This window comes from Myotis daubentonii, chromosome 12, assembly GCF_963259705.1.
Source record: "Myotis daubentonii chromosome 12, mMyoDau2.1, whole genome shotgun sequence".
Lineage (NCBI taxonomy): Eukaryota > Metazoa > Chordata > Mammalia > Chiroptera > Vespertilionidae > Myotis > Myotis daubentonii.
The window spans coordinates 19,888,932-19,911,025 of record NC_081851.1 but is presented as its reverse complement, the minus strand read 5'-3'; the positions used below and the strand labels follow the sequence as shown (position 1 = coordinate 19,911,025).

At 48.8% G+C, this 22,094-nt stretch overlaps 1 protein-coding gene across 9 annotated transcripts in view; it reads right to left on the bottom strand.

The window, feature by feature from the left end:
- Window positions 1-3,392: 3,392 nt before the first annotated feature.
- Window positions 3,393-22,094, bottom strand: part of KANSL3 (KAT8 regulatory NSL complex subunit 3) — a 38,134-nt gene continuing 19,432 nt past the window's right edge. For 8 of the 9 annotated variants that reach the window (XM_059659046.1, XM_059659049.1, XM_059659048.1 and 5 more), the window contains 14 exons: window positions 22,018-22,089; window positions 20,674-20,748; window positions 20,342-20,499; window positions 18,737-18,800; window positions 18,095-18,295; window positions 17,723-17,879; window positions 16,230-16,307; window positions 14,442-14,633; window positions 13,888-13,972; window positions 13,340-13,470; window positions 12,160-12,269; window positions 11,533-11,755; window positions 11,065-11,198; window positions 3,393-5,768 (listed from right to left, as the gene is read on the bottom strand). In XM_059659046.1, coding sequence (XP_059515029.1) covers window positions 5,748-5,768; window positions 11,065-11,198; window positions 11,533-11,755; window positions 12,160-12,269; window positions 13,340-13,470; window positions 13,888-13,972; window positions 14,442-14,633; window positions 16,230-16,307; window positions 17,723-17,879; window positions 18,095-18,295; window positions 18,737-18,800; window positions 20,342-20,499; window positions 20,674-20,748; window positions 22,018-22,089 — 1,701 coding nt within the window. In that variant the 3' untranslated portion in view covers window positions 3,393-5,747. The remainder of the gene's footprint in view (window positions 5,769-11,064; window positions 11,199-11,532; window positions 11,756-12,159; window positions 12,270-13,339; window positions 13,471-13,887; window positions 13,973-14,441; window positions 14,634-16,229; window positions 16,308-17,722; window positions 17,880-18,094; window positions 18,296-18,736; window positions 18,801-20,341; window positions 20,500-20,673; window positions 20,749-22,017; window positions 22,090-22,094) is intronic. The other variant, XM_059659050.1, reaches the window with a different exon arrangement.

The window sequence follows — 22,094 nt, the reverse complement described above, 5'->3', positions numbered from 1 at the left end:
TCCTCTCTCACATTACAAACCATCTTCCCAAGGCAGCAGCTAGAAAAATCATATTCGCAAACAACCCTGCTGCCCCGAGCAGCCACGTGACTGACCTCGGTGCCACCAATCAGACAGGACACACAGATCGTCGAGGGAGCCATGGGAGGAGTGACCAGAGGGATGTGCTGGTTTACAGAGGCCGTGCTGCTGTTGGCAAAAGACTGGAGCATCTCGTCAGTCACCCTTCTGTTTGGGCACTGTGAGCTCAAATCAATTAAGCATTCATACCCGCTGGGAAGAGAACAAACGGCTCACTGAAATGTTCAAAGCTGAGTTTTGTTTTTCTGTGTGTTCTTCACATATGGTTGAAATTCTAGAGGCAAAGCTGTAAGGCCTGTTTGTACGTTTACGTGTCTGAGTATATAGTATTTTCTTACCTTCAGATTAGATTAGACTAAATTAGGTTAGATAACAGATCTCTTAAGAACCTCTATTCTCATTGAGATTTATTTAGAGCTAAGAAAAAATATTAAAAGCACAAAGAAAGAAACAACACCTTGTCTATGAGGGGTAATTTTTTTTGAATGATAGCAGACTTCTCATTAGAAACGAAGGAAGTAGCATAACATTTTTCAAGTGCTAAAAGAATGGTCAACTCAGAATTACATACAGGGGTGTCCCAAAAAACGTATACACACTTTAACAGCTGATAGTTCAATTTTGAAAATGAAATGTATTTTAATAAACACTGCCTATATTTATTCAAAGTGTGTGTGCACAAAAAACAAAAACAAAAAACCCCACAAAGTGTGTGTGCACATTTTGAGGGGCACCCTGTATATCCAGTGAAGACATCTGTCAGTAATAAAAGGGAAATTAAGACATTGCCAGATGAAGGAAAATTAAAAACATTTATTGACAGCTGACCTCTACAAGACTGCCTAAAGGAAGTTCTCTAAACAGAAAGGAAGTAATAAAAGCAGGAATCTTGGAACATCAAGAAGGAAAGAAGAACACTGTAAAGAATAAAAATATGGGTAAACACAATAGATTTTCCTTCTCCTCTTGAGTTTTCTAAATTACATTTGAAACAAAAAGTATAACACTGTTGAATGTGCTTCTCAACAGACAATTATAGCCGAAATGGGGGAGGGTAAAGGAACAGAAAGGGAGGGGAGGCTTCTACACTGCAAACTAGTAAATGTGGTAAGGAGACTGGTAAGTTTCGTGTATACACATAGTGCATCATCCAGAGCAACCACTAAAAGCTGTCTAAACAAGCAGACCCTCAGAAATACTAGAGAGCCCTGGCCGCCATGCCTCAGTGCTTAGTGTGTCGGCCTGCGCACTGGAGGGTCACGGGTTCGATACCCAGTCAAGGGCATGTACCTGGGTTGCAGGTTTGATCACTATCCCCAGTTGGGGTGTGTGTGGGAGGCAACCAATTGATGTGTCTCTCTCACATGGATATTTCTCTCCACCTCCCTTCTACTCTTTCTAAAAATCAAGGGAAAAGATATCCTCACTCCTCAGGTGAGAATTAAAAGCAAACACTACAGATAAATCAAAATGGCATTCTAAAAAAATGTTCAAGTTAGGCACCTGAAGGCAGGAAAGAAACAAAAGCAAACAGAAAACAAAAACTAAAATGGCTGATGTAAGCCCTAACAGAGCTACAGGGTGGGGCAGAAAGAGGTCTACAGTTTGTATGGAAAATAATAAATAATTACTAAATAAAATACAAGAATAAACTGTGTTTTATGTGCTCACAACTGTAAACCTACCTCTGCCCCACCCTGTATAATTACATTAAATGGAGACAGTCTAAACGCACAAATTAAAGGACAGAGAGTGACATCAGAGCTGACATCAGAATGTCAGATAAAATGAACTGCAGGGTCAAGAAAATTAGCAGGTAGAGACATTACATAATGACAACCCACAAGACGCAGGCATCTTCACCGTGTACGCATGCACCAGATGATAGCACCGCCAGCTCGTGGCCCAAACACCGACAGAACTGAAGGGAGCACAGTGAGTGCCGGGAAGTCCCACACCTCTCGCAGGTACAACTCAGAGGACTCCACGGGGAATCAGCAAGCGTGAGACCAGCCAGTGGGCTGCGGCTGTCAGGAACTGACGAGGAGCCCCGCCATCCACGAAGGGCTCCACGGCTGAGTCCTGTGAGACAGGACCACACTGGTCCCTCCCTCGGCAGCAGAGGCCACGAGGCCATGAGCAGAGACCGTCAGGTCCCGTCTGTGAGCGCCTACTGGGAGAAGATTCCCTTTACAAGCTCATTTGGGTGGTGAATGGTTTCTGCTTCCTGCAACCGCCAATCCTAACATGCTTTAAAAAAGAGAGCTAAGCCCTGCGGGGTGCTCAATGGTTAGAGCATTGGTCTGACCACTGAAGGGTTGACTGAGGGTTCCATTCCCAGTCAAGGGCACGTAAATGGGGTGCAGGTTCAATCCCCGACCCTGGCTGGGGTGCATGTGATCCATGTGTCTCTCTCACATCGATGTTTCTCTCTCTCTCCCTCCCTCCCTCCCTTCCACTCTCTGAAAATTCAATGGGAAAAGTATCTCCAGTGAGGATTACAAAAAATTAAAAAAGGGAGCTAAAGATACCAAAGACTTTTCTGCATCATAATTTGCTACGGCCCTGTCCCTCTACTCCTGAAGTTTAAGACTGCTATCACCTGAACACCTCGTCCTCATCTCTCACTTCCCCTGACTCCCCCAAGTCAGTGAGCAAGAACACCTTGAGTCTCCACCAAGGATGGTGACAGATGAGCTCACTGGACAGGACCCACGCGGCCCACCACACCATGGCTTCCACCCACAGAGGGTGCCTAGTCAAGTACAGGGGCCTGGAATTTAAGGGTCGGAGGGAAGGTCCTCTTGAATACAAGATTACAAATAATCTGGTGGTTGGAATTCATTCATGCACCTCACTATTTATTGGAGGGGGTGGAGGTATAGGGTGTGTACAGGGATTTCAATTTCTCAGGACCAAGGGTAAAGAGCCCCACCTACTGAGTCAGGCCCAGTCAAGAGTCCTGCCAGCCAGCAGCAATCACTGTGGGCCTGGTGGGGCGCACACCGAAGAGGGTCACATGAAGGCTGAGCCACCATCTCCCACCTCCTGGGCTAGCCTCCACTCTGGTCTTCTATCTCAGAAGCTCAGCAAGTGCAGAGGAGAACAGACACGGGCAGCAGACTGCCTGGGTTCGAGTCCTGCTTCTGCACTTCCCACTGTGTGACTTTTCTGTGCCTCAGTTTCCTCACCTCTAAAAAGGGAAGTACAGTACCAAATGCATGGGTGAACTCAGGCATTACCATAATACCTTAGCTTTTATTTTCTGGGTAGGTACCAGAACAAACACAAGAAGCCAACTGAAAACGAGCTGGAGCGATGCAAAGTTGTTTTTATTTCTGTAATTGTTCTTACTAATGTGAACAGAACCGTCACAGGGGCTTAGTCTGGAACCATCCAGCCCAAGATTGTTATTGTGGGGGGGCCCAAGAACAGACAGAAGGTCTTCCTCCATCTTCTCTCACAGGGCATCAACATACACCTGTCATCCAAGAATTTACCCAAAGCCTTTTTGATCCTTCCACGTTTCGGCCAGCAGTATCCCATCTGAGGCTACAGACCAGGTCTGCTGGGCGATGGGTAGAAGAAAGCTTCCTTTTCATTTCAAGCAGCGTGGCTGGAGAAGACACGGGGAACCGGGGAACCTGCTCTATGGACTTCAACGACGTCGCCCTTTAGCCTGTCCTCTGAGGTGAAGAATCCATGTCCTTACAACCCCCTTCTCCAGTCTGGCATTCTTCGGGGTGTGCAACCCAAGCCTCAGGAAGTCACCGTGGGAAGCACTAGGACTGGCGTGACAGCGGGAAGGTGCGTTAGTTGTTGCTCTGGCCCCAGCACACACCAAGCCAGCATCTCTCAGGAGCAGCCCTGCCTGCGCTGTCTGGGCGGCACTCCTACGTCACAAATAGCTGTTCAGGACCCTCTGCCTGTCCCCAATGATTCCTAAAAGCTTCACATATTCACTCAGTCCCACTATTTTCAGGTCCTGGTGGTATGTTATTATTCTACCTGTAAACTTATCAATCCCCTGACCTATGGATGCCTCTTTCAGATTTCATATCTTCTTCAAACTTACTAAATGCCTCCTGAATTTCAGAAAGCAGTTACCTACCAGCTGATGCAAGAATACAGCGCCATTCTATGAGTCACCAGAGACCAGCACTGCAGGAGTCAGGGAGGGAGGGAGGGCACAATGTTTAAGATGCCCTCTCCACTCCTATCGTACACATGCCCAGCTGTCTCCCCTGACTCCTGCACGCTGTGCACCCCTCCTGGCTGCCACTCAGACTGGAAGGGTGACTGCTGAATTGAATGCAGGTTGTCTGGTTTGGATCAGGACCCTGGACCACAGTTCCGGCCATGGCACGCTGTGGGCCCTCCCTACTGAATAGAGTCCCACTGGGTGCCTGACTCATCACCATAGCTGGAACATTCTAGAGTACAGAAGGGAAGAGAGGCTGCTGTGGACAACGGGTTCTAAGCCAAATCTAAAACTACCATTGTATAAAAGTACTGTGAGGAGGAGAGGAGGGACTCCAAGCTCCATCTTCAGCGATTACTTGTCCAGGAACTTGCTCCTCCCGGGCTCAGGCTGGCACCGAGAGCAAGGGTGCTGCACAGGAGCTTCAGTGCCAATGATTCCCCCACTCTGAACAAGAAGGAAAATGCATGGGAGAGAAACAGAAACACTGAAGTACGGCCTTTGTAGTCTTAAAGCCGAGGCTTCCTGGGTCGGCCCAGATGTTAACTTAGCTGGTTATCCCTGTTTCACCTCCAAGCACTGGGGAGAGATTTGGGGTGGGGCTTTCTTCTCCCTGACCTTGCAAACTCTTCTCATCTCCAGGGGACTCTGCAGCTCCTTAGGACCTAGAGGCGAAGCCTCAAGCCCGAATCGTTTTAGCAGCAGGACTTACTGGCTCATCCTTGAAGCTACTTCCTTTGCTGTTCATTGGTCTTCTTTGACCTTTCTGGACCCGCAGGCTTTCTGCATACAGGAAGTGCCCAACCCATGATAAAAAAGGGGCCTGTTTCCATCTCTTAGCAACTGCTGCTCTCCACATGTACGTGGCCAAAGGGGCTGAGAGAGGACAGCCCAGTGTGCTCTGCCCGCTCATGGATCTGAGTTAGGTATTCTCCGTCGCAGCAACTACTGATGTGATTCCTACGAGGGAGCGGCATGGGGAGCGCTCTCCCATGCTACTCAGTGAAGGCAGCAGAACGTCCAAAACAAGTCCTTTTAATATCGACCAGCCAGGTGGAGGGCCAGGATGACCCCGGCCCTCAGCAAAGGGTTCGCAATCTGAACCCCTACAGCCCTAGGCCACAAAGATGTCTCCTCCCAACTTGGCACAGGGTAGCACCGACTTCCATGAACTGCTGCCCAGGGCAAGTCACAGCTACTGTGACCCTCCAATGTCCCGGCCTGCTGAGGAGCCAGGGTTCTGGGAACCAGACCTGGAGATGCTGGAGGACGATGCTCCCCTTGCTGGCACCATGTCACTTAGCCTAACAGTTTCACAGGACCCACAGGCCCAACCCCAGAGACAGCTGGCAGAGGCAAAAGTGATCTTCAGACAAGTGGACAGCTCAGCGGGACAGCACATGTGCCCAGGGTTCACTGCAGCAGCCATCACCAACTTGGCAAAGGAGGGCCTTCACGTGCGTCTTCAGGGAGCTGGAGGCAGGCGCTATGGCAGGAGAGGTAGTGAACAAGGGTCAGAACTTTGCCAGTTACCACTTCAGATCCTCTGGCCCCTCACCCCATGCCTGAGAATTTATGCCAAAGAGATTCTCAATAGGGAAAAAGCTGGGTGCACAAGGACGTGCGTTCCAGCAGCCAATGGTTCACACAGCATGGACGCTGCACTCAGAGACCCCCACCACTTTCTAGGGCCGGTGACTATGCTCTCTCAGCTCCTTTTCCTCATCTTATGATGACAGCACCCCGCCCCCCAGGCGCTTGTGAGGTTAAATGAGACAAGCTGCATAAAGCACCGAGAGTTACTTGTTTAACTACAAAGGTGAGCTCTTCCTACACATGAGGACAAGGGAAATGCAGGAAAAGGAACCAGGTGAATGTTAAGGGTGACATCACTGAGAAGTTTCCCATACTTGTGCTGATGAATCCTTTCTTAGGTCTCCCCATGCTTTATGTGTCGTGGAGGATGCCCTGAATTGCTGAGCCTTACAGCTCAGGAAGAATGAAGCAAGGTTGAGAGAGCTGGCCTTTTCTCACCAAGGTTCTCCCACTTCTCTAGATTTCACCTTTGGAAAAGCAGTAAAGAGGGGAGGCCAGAGGGGCAGGAGAGGAGGAATGAGGAGGGTCTGACCATCAGAACTGGAAAGGATGCACCTCCCATGTGCTCACCCCGCCCAAAAACAGGCTGCGCACAGATGCTTCCTCTGTCCTGGTTAGTAATACGCCTGACAATGCCCAGGGGCTGCCACGGCCACGGTGTGGCCACAGAGGTATGGCCAGGCAGGAGGAAAGCCTGGCGACCACAGGCAAGGATGCGTTCAGGACTCGGATGCAGGCACAGCAGTCTCGGTCCCCACTCCCCCTTCAGCTTCTCAGGACCACACCACAGTTCAGCTCCATGAAGGAAACTCACAGTAAGCACCATCAGTGCCAGAAACAAAACATTCGTGCTTGCACAAACCTCGGAGACGTCTAGCTGGTGCTCACACTGCCTTTCTTTTTAAATTCATTCTATCCACAAATATTGCAGTATGGAACCCGAAAATAGAAAGGGGATATTGTTTCAAACTTTTAAACACCATTATTACACACAAAAAGGTTAATAGTTCCTTTATATCAACAATTATCCAGTCAGTGTTCAAATTTCCAAATGTATTATAAATGTCATAAATGGGTGGTTTGTTTCTCAACCTCTGAAAATTCATCTTCCAAAGCCTGAGGAGATTCTGAGATGGGTCCTACTAATCCCAGCACCACAACAATCACCACCTCACTAGACTAGACGAGAAAACCAAAATCCAGAGAGGCTGGGTGTTTGGCCAGGATCACACAGCTTGCTGACGACAGAGGGCCTGACCACTGTCTGGCAGTCTGAACACTACAAGGGAATGTTAGAAGCTTTCAAGTCAGCAAGTCTGAATCTAATAATATCTCCTTTGTAAGAAAAGAATCATCACCAGACCCTTCCTAGTAATTACACACCCATTCTACTGAGATAAAAAAGAAGCTCTTGAGTTAACTCCCTTAGGTAGACGTCATATATTGTCTTTATTCTGGGCTTCCATTTAGCCAGGAAGAGGATTCCCAACGACTCTAACTGCTCTCAACACTAACCAGCTCCCCAGTGCACAGCAAGCCCAAAGGACCAGCTAACGGAGAGGAGAGCATCGTGTGGGGACCTGTTTCTAGTTGAGCCTCAAGGCAGCATCAGCAAAGGTGAGAACTGCCTGAAATAGGCCCGATGGCTTAGAGGTCATTTCCATCAAACCACCTAGAAACTGGTCATTTCTATGATATATAAATGTCTGAGAAGATGAGAAAAACATAAAATACTTCTCATCTCATATTATAAGAGAAAGCACACACAAAAGCAGAGGTGACTGAAAGAAAACTACAGGCCAATATCACTAATAAACAGAGGCCAAAATCCTTACTAAAATAAAAGCAAATCAGAAGAGTGCCTTTCTCTGAAACACTTGGCTTTTTTCTTTCTATTGTATTTTTTTCCCCAATTGTGTTTTGTTCCTTTTTGATAGGGTCTTCTTTCCCATTGTGCAAAATAAAAATAAATGTGGACATGTGAAAAAAAAGAATAGGACATATTGGACAAATGCCTGAATCTCAAATTTTGGTAGCTCAATATTAGGAAATCTGTTAAAGTAATTCATTAGTTTAACTAATTACAAGGAACTATTTATGCTCATTCATCTCATTTGATTCCAAAAGGGCAATGGACAAAGTTAAAAACCCATTATTTATCAAGAGAAAGGAAAAGGATAAAGATCTTAGCAAACTAGAAACACAACTGACACTCCCTTAACTGGAGGATCTGCATTACCAGACAGTAATATAAAGCCAGTGTAGGAACAGACAGATCAAGGGGTACAAAACTGGCCCATGTGTGCATAGTAATTTAGAATGTGAGAGCAGCGGATGTCAAACGATGAAAAATGAATGGACTCCTCTATAGTTAGATCCTTATCTCACTTAGCATATAGAAATAAATTCCAAAAAACCCCCCCCAAAAAACAACAACAATAAAAGAAATAAATTCCAAGTGGACTGAAACTAAAGGTAAACAAAGAAGCATTATAAGAAAATAGTTTCAATATGGGGTGATGGGGAAGTTCTAGAGGTGGATTGTGGTAATGGTTGCACAACAATGTGAGTGTGCTTTATGCCACTCAATTGGGCCTAAAAAAGGGTAAAAATGGTAACTTGTATGTATGTATATTTTACCACAATTCTAAAAAGAAAATATATTAAAAAACAAAATGCAAAAAGATTATACTCTTGCGATGGGAAGAGCATAAAGGAAAAGATTTGAAGACCTTACTGTTTAAAATTTTTTAATGTCTGCATGATGAAAGATCCAGAAACAAAAGTTAAAAGACATGCACTTATTATTTCAATAGAAAGGAAAAAAAGCGCAACTGACTGGAATAAAGTATATGCAACCTGTATAATAGATAAAGGATTAACATTGGAATATTTAAAGTTGCTACAAAATAAACAGACGCAGAATATAACAGGCAATTCATAAAAGACATACAACCTCATAAATAATCATGAAAATGCACATGAAAACAATTTCACTTCTCAACCATCAAATCAGTAAAATTAAGGATACGGATTTCCACACCTGACAATGGTATAAAACAAACAGATATTCTCATCACTGTGTCTTGTAAATTAGCAAAACCTTGTGAAGGACAGTTAGTTAGCAGCTAGCAGGCGGTAGATGCGTGTACCCTCCACATACTCGTCTCCAGCCTGTAGAAGTCCCCCGAGGTGAACACACATCATGGCGAGGGTGTGCACTACACCATTACTTATGATCAAAAAACAAAACACAGCCCAACTCCCTATCAGTGGTGGTGAAGCCCACTTTCTTACACCCACCTTGTCAGAGCATAGATAGGTCTCTCTGTAATCAACAGGGAGACATGTCATAATGTGTTTTGTAAACAAAGGTAGCTACAAAAGTCCATATTCTGTGATCTCATCTTTTTTTAAAAAAAATATGTATTTTATTGATTTTTTACAGAGAGGAAGGGAGAGATTAGAGAGTTAGAAACATCGATGAGAGAGAAACATCGATCAGCTGCCTCCTGTGCACCCCCTACTGAGGATGTGCCCGCATCCAAGGTACATGCCCTTGATGGGAATCAAACCTGGGACCATTCAGTCCGCAGGCCGACACTCTATCCACTGAGCCAAACCGGTCAGGGCTGTGATCTCATCTTTGTCAAAAAGTAAAATTAAAGTAATACACTTTGCATACAAAGAAAAATCTAGAAGAATGCATATCAAGCTACTAACAGTGGATATCCTCTCTGGGAGTGGTATCATGGGAAATTTGCACTTTCTAAGTTATATTACTTCTATAATGTTTATATTATTGAAAACTAGAGGCCCGATCCGCGAATTCGTGCACCAGTGGGGTCCCTCAGCCTGGCCTGCTCTCTCTCGCAATCCGGGACCCTCAGGGGGTGTAGTAGTGGGGCCGGGTGCTGTGCCACTCCCGCTCATCCCGGCCCTGCTGTGCCTGCCCGGCCGCTGGGTAGCATGTTGCCACGGAGGCAGGAGAGGCTCGCGCTGCCGCAGCTGCACTTGCCAGCTGTGAGCCCAGTGTCTGGTGCCCTTCGGTCAGCTGAGCGGCGCTTGCACTGTGGGAGCACACTGACCACTAGGGGGCAGATCCTGCATTTAGCATCTGCCCCCTGGTGGTCAGTGTGCGTCATAGGGACCGATGGACTGGTCGTTCGGCCACTTAGGCTTTTATATATATACAGATATATAGATAAGCATAATCATTTCTGTGACTGAAAAGATAATGAATAAAATAATGAGAACACCTACACCTCTCTGCAGACGGCAGAGGTGGCTCTGACCCCAGTGGGACCGGGAACAACCTCTGTGCAGAGGAGCTTTTAGTCCAGTCAGCAACGGTCCCCTGCCAAGCATGCCCAGCCCCCGTTTCCACCCAAAGCCTGTGTGGGAATGCCAGGCTCAGGGCCAGCTTCTGCCACGCAGCTGGCACACCACCATTCCTGCATGGAAGGCCTTGGCTGGAATGGTGGGCACTGAAGTAAGCACACTCCACACTGGGCACAAATGACTGTTCTCTTTAATCTCTGGCCTTTGGGTGGCTCTCAGATCACCATTTAAGATTAGAAACATTTCACTGGAAAAGGTCATAAAGGAAATCATTCAGCTGAGAGGACTTGGAGGTGACTTCTGGTAAGAGCTATAAAAAACCTAGCTGTGGCCCAGATGGCATGGCTCAGTGGTTGAGCATTGACCTATGAACCAGGAGGTCATGGTTCAATATCCGGTCAGGGCACATTCCCTAGTGCAGGGCGTGAAGGAGGCAGCCGATCAATGATTCTCTCTAATCATTGCTATTTCTATCTCTCTCCCTCTCCCTTCTTCTCTGAAATCAATAAAAGTTATATTAAAAAAAAAACACCTAATTGTGCTCGAAAAAGATGGCAATGAGTGCCCAGATCCGGAAGGGCACGATTCTGGATAGCCCGTGCCACGACTGCTGACAACAGAACTGAGCAGAGAAGAAAAGGAATGGGGAGGGAAAGTAAACCAAAACATGAAACACAGGCACTGGGACACTACATGTTTAACCTCACAACCGTCCAGCGAGTGTGACAGAAAAGGAGGCTCCAAGTTTCAAAGCCCCGGGTCTGGATTTGGATCTGACCTAACTACAAGCCCAGTGCACTGAAACTGCTAGAGCCTGTCTCCTCCATCTTCCTGGGCAGGCTCACCTGTGAGTTGGAGGGCAGCACCTGGGAGGTGGGCTCCTCGGATGGGGCTGCTCCCGGGCCCATGGGGCTCAGTGTGGTGATTCGGCTTGGTTGCCCTCGTAGGGTCAGAGTAATGGTGGTGGGGACCTTCAAGCCTGAGAAGAGAAGTAGGGTTTTTTTGTTTGTTTTTTTGTTTTTGTCACACCCCTATTTCCTTTCCTGGGGAGTTTCTTCCCCACAGAGCACACCCTCCTTGTTCTCCTCCCCAGCTGGGTCATCTACACCCCATCAGTCACTCTGAAAGGCAGCAGGAAACAGCCTGTGTTCTCTTAACCTCTCTGAGGGATGGACCCCTCACAGCTAAATCCCTGAGGGTGGATGCCAAGACCCTGGTTGGGTTCAATAGCATCCCTAGCCCATGTGAGATGAGAAGGTCCTGGGGGAAGATCCCATATCTGGGAGTCCCCAGGGTTCTCAAGAAAGACTCACCTGATGCTTGGTTGGAGATCTGAGCCAGGCCAGGGAGGCTGCTTGCCAACTTGGCGAGGCCCCCATTGGTCAGCAGCTGGTGGATGGCTGTAGGCTTTCCACCAGGAGTGGCACCCAAGGATGAGAGAGTGGTGGCAACAGGAATGGTACGGACAATGGTGCTGGTGCCTGTGGTGATGGCACCCAGGCTCTGTATGGGGGTGGGCAACTTCACACTGGTGGCCTGTGGGACACAAGCCCAGGTGATCAGAAGCTGTTGCCCAACAGCCATGTACAAGTGTGGCGTGCCCACAGCACGTTATTAAAGACTGCCATGTACTGAGTGTCCACCACATGCAAGTGCTCTTCCAGGCATTCCCCACATATTTTGCCCTCAAAACAACTCTGTGAGGGATAGACCACTATCCTCATTTTACAGACAACGAAACAAAGACACAGAGAGGTCAAGAAACTTGCCCAGTGTCTCCCAGTAAGTGCGGGAGCCTTAACCTTTCGTAGCTCCCAGTTGGGAAGTCAGGGGCTATCTGTCCTTGACCCAGACTCCAGACCCAGTCTCCCTACCACACACAACCAAGCGGAGGCTTCCTTCCCACACCTGCCCAGCCCAGAAGGAAGGCAGATGTGCACCTGTGGGGATGGTCCTGGGGAGGGGCTTGCTGGGAGGCCCGAGGTCTTGCTGCTGATATCCTGTAAGCTGAAGCTGAGGCCTTGGAGGAGGCTGCTGGCAGATGTGGCCCCTAGGAAATGATACGACAGACATCAGTACAAGCTCCACCATTTATCCGAGAGCAGCCATGCCCGTCCACCCTCAACAACCCAGCCAACACCAGGTGTGCTCTTTCCCCTGGACATTCCTCACTCTCAGGAAGCCAGCAGGTCCCCCAGCATGCCCGCTGAAGGCCCATGTGAGGAAGGGTCTATGCAGATGCACGCCTTCCATTCCTTCTGCACGTCCCAACCTGCTCCAAACCACCCGTCCGACAGTTTGGACAGGTTTAGGAAAACCAGAGAGGTTGAATCCCACTGTTCAGAACTCTAAATCCCTCACTTCTTTCTAGGGAAGAGAAAGGACTTTTAAAAAAATGTAATTTAATCCTCACCCGAGGACATACTGAGAGAGAGGGAGTAAGGGGGAGAGGGAGAGAACCATCGATGTGAGAAACATCCATCAGTTGCCTTCTGTACATACCCCGAATGGGGATCAAACCTGCAACCCAGGTATGTACCCTGACCTGGAGTTAAACTGGCAACCTTTTGTTGCACGGGATGATGCTCAACCAACTGAGCCACACCAGCTGGGCGAGAAAGGACTTTTTAAGCTGAAAGAATTCCAAGCACCTCATTTACACCACACTTCACACACAGCCCAGTGGCCTCAACGCAAAGAGGAGGTCCTCCTGAAGGAGAAGGCGTGTGACTTGGCCCTGCTGGGCTCAGACGCTCAGCCTTTCAGTGTCGGGTGGAGGTGGAGAGGTGAGGAGACATGCACACCCAGCATGCACCATTTCCAGCTTTATTCAATCTTCACACTGAAATGAAACACAATACCTACATCTCCCACTAGCGATTTCTCCTCCTTACAGTACAGGATGCTCTGCCTGCAGACTGTGATGTTTACTCATTGTACATATTAAGGCCAAGAACTTCATGCCCCTTGAAGCTAGTTCCAGCTTCTTGTCAAACTTCCCTGACAAGCCTGAGACCTGAGGAATGCCCTGCAGATTCAGCTCCAGGCTGCTTTGCCAGGACCACCCTCCAACAGCTGCCCAGGCTCCGCTGGGAGGTCAGGACGCTGTGCCCCAGATACCTGGGAGGGAGCTGCTAGGGGAGGTGGCCACCAGGCGGCTCTGGAGTGTGTGCAAGGGACTGGGTGCAGTGCTGCTGGAGACCACGGAGGAGGCTGGGCTGGCTGACACACCCGCTTCAGAAGCACTGGGCCTGGATATAAAGACAGGAGCTCCATTAGACAAAGGTTGGAGGGCAGCAGGCCCCAGCAACACAGGGAGGGGCCGGAATGGAGCCCAGCAAAGTTTCAGCAATGGACACGAGGCAAGAAACTTTGCTTTCTTCATTCCACTTCTGAATAGGCCACTTGTCCTTATAGAAGCTATGCCTAAAGTAAAGACTTCAGGCCTTGAAGCAAGAGCTACGGGATGCTTTGCAAACTTTAGGTGAAAATGAACTGAACTCTTGAGTTGGTCCAAAAGAAAAATAAAGATCCCACCCAAAAAGAAGTTACACTCCCCGAACGGACAGAACCCAGAATCCACCATCTGCCCAAAGCATTATGTGGACCAGAAGAAAGGTGAAGAGAAAGAAGGGGACAGAGACAGACAGACCAAGAAGCAGACTCACCTGGTTGTGGTGAGAAGCCCTGTGAGCTCCTTGGCACCTGCTGCCGCCTGCCCCAGTGTCATCATGATGGGCTTTCCTCCCCCAGCTGCAAAACAAAGCCCCCAGGCCGCCAGTCAGTCCTGATCGGCTCACTTTTCAGCCTCCACAGCCAGACTAAATGCAAGGTATTATGGACAAAGACCGGAAAATGAAAACTGAAGAATAACTACATGGGAACAGGAAGAGCTGGAGTTATTTTTTGCCCCTTCTGTTGTCTAAACTTTCTGGAATATTTTATTTTTAATTGAAATAAACAAACAACCCTCCCTCCCTCCCCCCCCCAAATATATGATGCTTTGCATGAACCCAGAGCTTCCTCTGATCTTCGTCCTGCCTCCCTGGTGCTAGTGCAGAGCAGGTCACTGCCTGCCCTCCCGTGGGCCACCTCGAGCCCTCTGCTCAGGCAGCCCTCGCACTGCAGTTGAGGCTGAGTGCCAGCAAGCAGCCCCAAGAGGGCAAAGCTCCGAGCCCGGGAGAGCTCAGCCAGTTTATTGGACAGGTCAAGGGAAACTCACCTTCTGGGGTTCCTCCTGGGGAAGGAGTACAAGGCCCTCCGGCTGGGTCCCCTTGGGAGATGAGGGACACCTTGATCTTGGGTCGCTTGGAGGCCTTACTGCCAGACAGAGGACTGGAGGGATGGTGCCGCTTCAGCTGGACCCTAAGGTCCTCTTTCTCGGCTTCCTCCGCGTGTTCCGATGAGATGGGAACTAAGAGACAGAGCTGAGTAAGGTCCCCACAGTTCCCAGACTCTGACAGTGAGGACCAGAACAGGGACAGCTGTGTGTGGGAACACAAGGAGTACCAGCCACACACAGAGCCACACTTCAAAGACAACAACCTCTGTGTCAGTCCCACTTGGCTCAGCCCCCGCTGGAGTGGAATTACACCTTGGCCCTCTCAGGGCATGGCGCCCTCCCCATTCCTCACTCTGTCCTGGAGTTGGAAAGACAGGGGCTCTGAGTCGGAACAAAAAGAAAGGAGAAGACACTGCAACCCTGCCATCAAAGGCCAACCAAAACACAGAGGCCTCATCACAGTGGATCTAAACAGCACTTCCCAAGGTCAAAAACTGTGATCCTTTTCCTGTTTCAAGCCCACCCCACATGACACAGCTGGTGGGCAGGAAACATTCCAGGAAGAAGCAATGGGGGAACAGGCTACACAGTCTTCCCTACACAGCAGATTTTCACAGGGCTCTGAGTCCCATGCCCTAGGAGCCCAGGATTGAGGGTTTGCTTGCCACAAAGAGGACTGCTACCAGAACTTCAGTCTGGCTTTAGGAGCTCCTAAGCAAGGAAGCATGTTAGCCAAGATACCTTTATAGCTCCTGTCCCAAAGTAACAGGGCAACAGCGGTCCATGTCACAACCTAGTGCCCAGGTCCCTTGTCCTAGGTACACAGAAAGGCTACCTGTTCACACATAGGCTTTCCCCTCCATTGAGTCAAACAGATTCACCCTGCATATGGCCAAGCCTGGGAATCATTCAGGCTTCCTCACAGATCCTCTCCTCTTTACACCCAGAGCCCCCCAGCTCCAGTCCCGCATCTTAGCAAAAGCAATCAGGGTTGGGAGGAGGAAGGCAGCAGGAGGGTGGGGGGGATGGCATGGGCCATAGGGAGTTATTCCAGACCATAGTCAGGGCATAACCAGCAGAAGGTTTGCTCAAGGGACTAGCCCAGTCAGTGTGGCTCAGTGGTTGAGCATCGACCCAGGAACCAAGAGGTCACTGGTTCAATTCTGGTCAGGGCACATGTCTGGGTTGCAGGCTCAGTCCCCAGTAGGGGGCATGCAGGAGGCAGCCAAAGATGTTTCTCTCTCCCAGACATTTCTATCTCTCTATCCCTTTCCCTTCCTCTCTCTAAAAATTAATTTAGAAAACATACTTTTAAACGGCATCAATTACTAGTAAAATCCAAGTTGGAAAGAGGTAATGGAAGGAAAAGGAGTTACAGTTTTATGCTGGTAAGTGGCTTGCAAAGGCCAGAATGGAGGGAGGAAACCACAGGCAGGGAGAAAAACACCCAAGGAAATGCAGGCTCACAGGCAATGGCCACAGGCACTCATGGGAGAAGCAGAGCTAAGAACCGTAATAAGAAACAAAAAGAGAAAAACACCATGAGAGGCAAACAGAAAGAATGGAGAAAAAGCAAAGACAATGGAGCAATAAGCAAAAGGAGTTGGGGAAAAAATCAAAAGATAGAAAAAGGCAAAGAGAAAAGAACAGGAGGAAACCAAACAGGGATGAATGAGAGGTCGGGTTTGGGGAGTGAAGAGGGAGAAGGTGAGAAAGAGTAATACTCACCAAAGAGACAGGAGGAGGTGCCAGGAGGAAGAGCTTTCCTCACCAGCATATTTTGTTTCAGAAAAGCAGCAAACTGTGCTGGAATGAATCAGAAAGAATTACAGAATCACAGCCAGCCAGACAAAGGAGAGAAAGAGAAGGAATAAGAAAAAGACACGAGAATGTTCTAGAAAATAGTCAACAGGGGCTTTCTCTGGAATTACTGCTTTTAGCAGCTCCATGAAATCATCTATAAACTGAAAATACAAATGCACCTGCCCCGTGAGACCAAGATTCACTGAGCCCCAGTACGTCCAGCAGCAGGGAGAGGCCCGAGCACATAGTGAGGCTCCATAACATTAGCTATTATCCTCCCCTTTGCCTGCGAGCTCAGTCAAAGCAGCTACAGCTGCTGCCCCCCATGAAACTCTGGGTTCCATTTCGAACCCAGCTCAACAACCAGCCTTCCAAAACTCCTTGGATTCTCAAGCAATTATCCCCTCCAGAGGCACCGCAGACCACTGGCTCTCTCTTTATCAAAAGCCTGAGTGGATACCGCCCATCTAGAACTTGGCTCTGGCCACCACTTAAGCAAGCCCAGGTCACAGAGCATCCGCACGGACCGAGCATCTGGCCTCTTTTTTGGCTTCATCTATCCACTCGCACTTCTGCTCCTTGTCAGCACCACCCTCAAGGGCAACTTCCTAAGAGGCCTGGGTTTTAAGTCCTTACCCTTGGCTTCACTGAAGGAAACACAGGGGAAGTGAGGAGGCCAGCCGGTCACCTCCACCTCTCTCTACCTGACAACCAGCTCTGGCTACTGCCTCTTCCCTGAACCTCAGTTGATACGTGCTCCTGGATACATCATCAAACACCAATGCCTAAGAGACCTCATCTCAGAGCCACCCAACGGGATCAAAGTGGGAGAGGGACAGAGCCACTGCATCTCCTTCTCTCCCTACCCACTGAACTCTCCCTTGCCTAGAGCTTGTTACGCAGCACTTACTGATCTCCAAACTCTAATTTCAATCATACCGATATTTCCCAGCCTAACCTAAAACCTATCTGATAAACCTCATGCAAGTCCCAGTGTGGAAATCTTAACTCTTCAAGAGCAACACAAACAAAGGGCATGACCCAGTGAAGCTGCCCTGAAGTCTGATGAACAAGCCAAGCACCTTGGAGAGCACTGCGCTGCAGGAGTGGCTGGGCAGGGCCTGAGCAGCTGCCGCTCCCCCAACGGGGCGTTAGAAAAGCATCTGAGGCCAGTACACATGTAGTCAGCCCACACAGCCTAACTGCCCCGAACACCAAGACAAAGCTGCAGCCCCTACACACAGACCTCAAGTGATGTTTCACCCTGAAAACAGCCCTCGGTATTCCTTTTGCCTGGACAGGACTGTGGGAAAGGTGCTTCTCATGTCCCCCTGGGAAAAGCTGCAGGTGCCAATACATTCCAACTGCCACATGTTACTGCAGAGACAGAGAGGGGCCACTGGGCCAGGCACCCATACCTTGGGCTTGTTTGTGGGTCAGCACAGCTTCTGTCCGCGGCACATGTCTCTTCAGCAGCTGAGAGCTCCCAATCTGACTGGACTTCTGGGCAGAGGCCACTGTGGTCACTTTGGTCTTAGGACTGGAGGTGGGGCTGCTGGACACACTGGAGAGATCCTGAGCAGGGCGAGAAGGGCAGGAGCCGAGCCAACACTGTCTGGGTGTCACCACCTATCGGCGTGTCCCCTAGAATTCCCTGGTCAGGAATTCGCCTTGTAGGAACTCACAGGCCTACAAGCACTGGCCCCAGCACATAGGCGACCCCAAGAAGCCAAAACACCAGCTCTAGGTCCTCGTTCCCCTGCAGAAATGGCCCTTCCCTGCCACATTACCTCGGAGCCTGAAGGGGAGGCTGGAAGCCTGGCAGCTGGTGAGGCGGGTCGACTGCCCCTCTCGGGGACCTCAAAGGCCAGGTCTCTGCGGGCCACATCCCGGGGCTTCTTCTTCTTCTCAGCATCCTGGTCCCGAGGCTCGGCACCCACGTGCCCCTCAGTGCGAGTGAGAACGCCAGTCAGAAAGTCCACAATCTCATCCTGGTGTAAAGAGAGGCCAACATAGAGTCCTCGGCTGGAGAACGAACGGGAACTGCCCGATAGTCCCAACTAAAACGGATTACCTTGGCTTGGGCATCTGGGGTGCCAGTCCCTCCCCATGTGCACAAAACCTGGCACAAACCCCAGCCTCAGCCAGAGGCACCTCTGTGAGGTGGCGCCCTGGGGTGATCATGCACTACCATTCCCCCCGTGAACCCTTTCTTCCCGGATACTTTCCCCACATTTTAGCTCATGACTCTCCTTTCCCCTTCTTCTCCCTCTTTCTTTTCTCTTTCTCTTTGCTTATGATTTAGGCCACCAGAGGCCCCAGGGGATATACCCCTTACTCTTCAGAGACAAAAAGGCTGTTACTGACAAGACTAAGCCCAAAAGGCTGCAGAATGGAAGCCTAGCTGAGAAAACGCAGAAGCAACTGTGTACCTGGATACACCTGTCCACCATGCTCTGTGTCAACCCTTCTGATTTCTTCTTTGCTTTACTTATCCTAAGAGACAAAAAGGAGGAAATGTTCACTTTCTAAATATTCCATGGCATCCAGTGGAGGTTATTTTCAAGGCCTGGGAAGGAAGACTATGTTAGTGCTTAGGCAGGTGTTGCAACCGGTCTGAACCTCAGTTTCCACATCTGCAAAATGGAGTACCATAATACCTCACTTATAGGGTTGGGGGATAGCACAAAAGAGCGTATGGAAAGTGCTGGAACTACACAATCCAGAAGTCCTTTACCTATGTCCCCAACAAAGGCCCAAACCCCGATAAGTTGTCAAATGACCAAGACCAAGAGGAATTCTCCCAATCATCTCTGGGTAAGAACGCGACAAGACAGGTAGGAGCAGGCACCCGCTTTAAGCTCTCTAGTTAAAGCACACAAATGACTGAATCTCTCAGAGTGAGCATACAGGAAACGGAGGCCCCATACATGACACATTCAGTATGTTTCATGGAAATGTAACTAAAGGCCCAAAAGGCAGCTGGCCTTGTAAGGGAGTAGACATCTCAAGAACTAAAGGTACCTTCATAAAACTCTCCCAAACTTTGGCTGTTTATCCTCCAGAATATGTAAAAGGTACTTAATACAAATAAAATGTGTTCATAGTCATCCCGAGGAAGGAACAAAATGTAAAGAAATGCCTCTCCCACACAGACAAAAGGGTGGTGAAGGCCTGGGGCAGGCTGGAGGGGGTCAATGAGGGAAGAAAGGGGACATATGTAATATTCAACAATAAAGAATTATTAAAAAAAGAAGAAATGCCTATCCCAGTAATCCCATGATGACAAAGACTATATTTACAGGGTCTCAAAGTATCTTCTCCCCACAGGTAACTACTAATTACAAAGGGAAAATAGTAACTTTACTGTAGAGAAACCTGGCAGAGGCCCCCATAACCTGTGATCAAGGATAACATCACCAGTGATAAGACGTGTCAACATCATGTATCCTTGGAGGAGGTGCAGTGATGGTACCTTGCCTTTGGGGCATTACTGCCAAAAATACATATCTTCAACCTGATCATAAAAAAATGTCAAAAACCTACACTGAGGGACAGTCTACAAAATAACTGGCCAAAAGTCTTCAGAAGTGTCAAGGTCATGAAAGCAAAGATGGACTGAGCAGTATCAAATGAATCAAATTAAAGGAGACAGGGAAGCCATGGCACCAACAGCAACATGTGATCCTGGACCCTGAACCAGAGACAAGTGATGCAATCTGAGTTTGTAGATTAGATCACAGTATCATATTGAAGTTAATTTCTTGACTTTGATAATCATACATTGGTTATGTAAGATGTTAATATTTGAGAAATCCAGGTGAGGGGTATACAGGAATTTTTTTGTACTATTTTTGCAACATTTTATAAATCTGAATTAGTTAAAAATGTAAAAAAAAAAAAAAAAAAAGGTTTTCAATGCCCCCTTTCAGATGGAGTCTGAAGGAGATTAGCCTATGTAGCTAGCTGCCTCACCACCTCACAGGCCTCTCTCCAACGCCACAGCAGGGGTCTCACAGCGCTGGGGGCCTACCCACCTGAGGTTATCGTCAGCTCCCCCAACCACCACCAAACTGTTCTCGGCCCGAATCTTCTCCCGGAAGTCCTCCATGGCTTCAGGGTGACACTGCAGGGAATTCTGACCAATGACAAAGAGGACTGGAGTCTTCATATCCAAGAGGGGATCATCCACATCCTAAAACAAGTGCAGAGTTCACAATCAGCCAGTTCATAGTTACTGAGCACTGCCCTGGCTGGTCGGCTCAGGAAGCCAGCTGGGCCACCGAAGTCACTGCTTACCAAATTGGGCAAGGCATGCGCTCCCTACTCTCTCTCACCTGCCCAGCAATCAATGGTGCCCCATGCTTACCCCTCTGGGGCCATCCACGGTAAGCAGAGGGAACCCAAGGCAGACAACAGCAGTGACGTACTCCATGACCGCCACCTAGAAATAATGGAACAGTTTGTCTCAAGGTCAACTGCCTTCCTACCCAGAGCTTAGAACTGGTCCAGAGCTACCAGCTAGTCCCATCTACTCCTCCCCATCCCAACCCCCAGGAGTACCAGCCATGGTGGCAGCAGTAACACAGAACACAGATGTGCCATTCCACAAGCAGCCACCACCCGAAACACTGGGCCCTGGGAGGACACCAGCAGAGGCTGAACCACAGGATGGGAGGTTTACTATTTCCACCCTGTCAATTCCCTAGACTACAGGCCTCCTGCTCACTCCCCACACGTCCATACTTACACCAAATACAATCAGGAGAATAAAATGCTGCTCTTCTCCCTTAAGGGAAGAAAATCTCCCCCCTTTGAACTTAATGGGTAGCTCCCAGGCACTCCACTTTCTTAGAGAATTTGCTGTCCTGGGACCAGGGTTATGAGGAGACAGCCTTCCCCTCTCATGGCCCACGATGTCATATCTGACTAGACCAGTGGTCGGCAAACTGCAGCTCGCGAGCCACATGCGGCTCTCTGGCCCCTTGTGTGGCTCTTCCACAGAATACCGACTTCTGCGCATGGGCCACGAAGTTTCAATCGCACTGTACGTGCACGCCTGCATGTGGTATTCTGTGGAAGAGCCACACTCAAGGGGCCAAAGAGCCGCATGTGGCTTGAGAGCCGCAGTTTGCCGACCACTGGACTAGACCATAGCAAGCAGCACAGACTTCACTCAGTTTAGCCGCTTGAGAACTGGGGCTCTGGACAGGTTAGGGACACTTATGCAAACTAATATGCATGCAAATGGTATGTAAAATAACAAAGAAAAGGTTTCTTGATGTCTTGGAAAGGGGCAGAACATGAACACAACAGCAAATTCCAGAGCTACTAAAAATTTTGCCTGCTAGCATTGTTTTGTTTTGTTTTAGGTGGAAGAATAGTGCTTGTGTTTTTTTTGGGGGGGGGGGGGGAGAAAGGGGAGGAATTTGTTTCACAGAAACATGCTGAAATACATATGAATGAAATATTTGGGATTTTCTTCAAAATACTGACGAAGAAAACAGATGGTGCAAAAGCCTTGTTGTGAGCTGATTACCGGTAAAGCTGGGTGCGGGCCCTAGGGGTTTACTGTTATGCTTAAAATGTAATTATGTAGGTCCCGCCTCCAGCATTGTGCCTGGGACATAAGAGAGGACTCGGCGGTGGCTGGCAGCAGCAGCAGCAGTATTCTACCCCAGGACAACCTCCAAGTAAGGGGGGAATTACTTACATGACAGGCCACCAGAGCTCCTGTATTCCAGCCAATCAAGATGATGGGTTTGTGGGGAAAATGGCTGTGAATCTTTG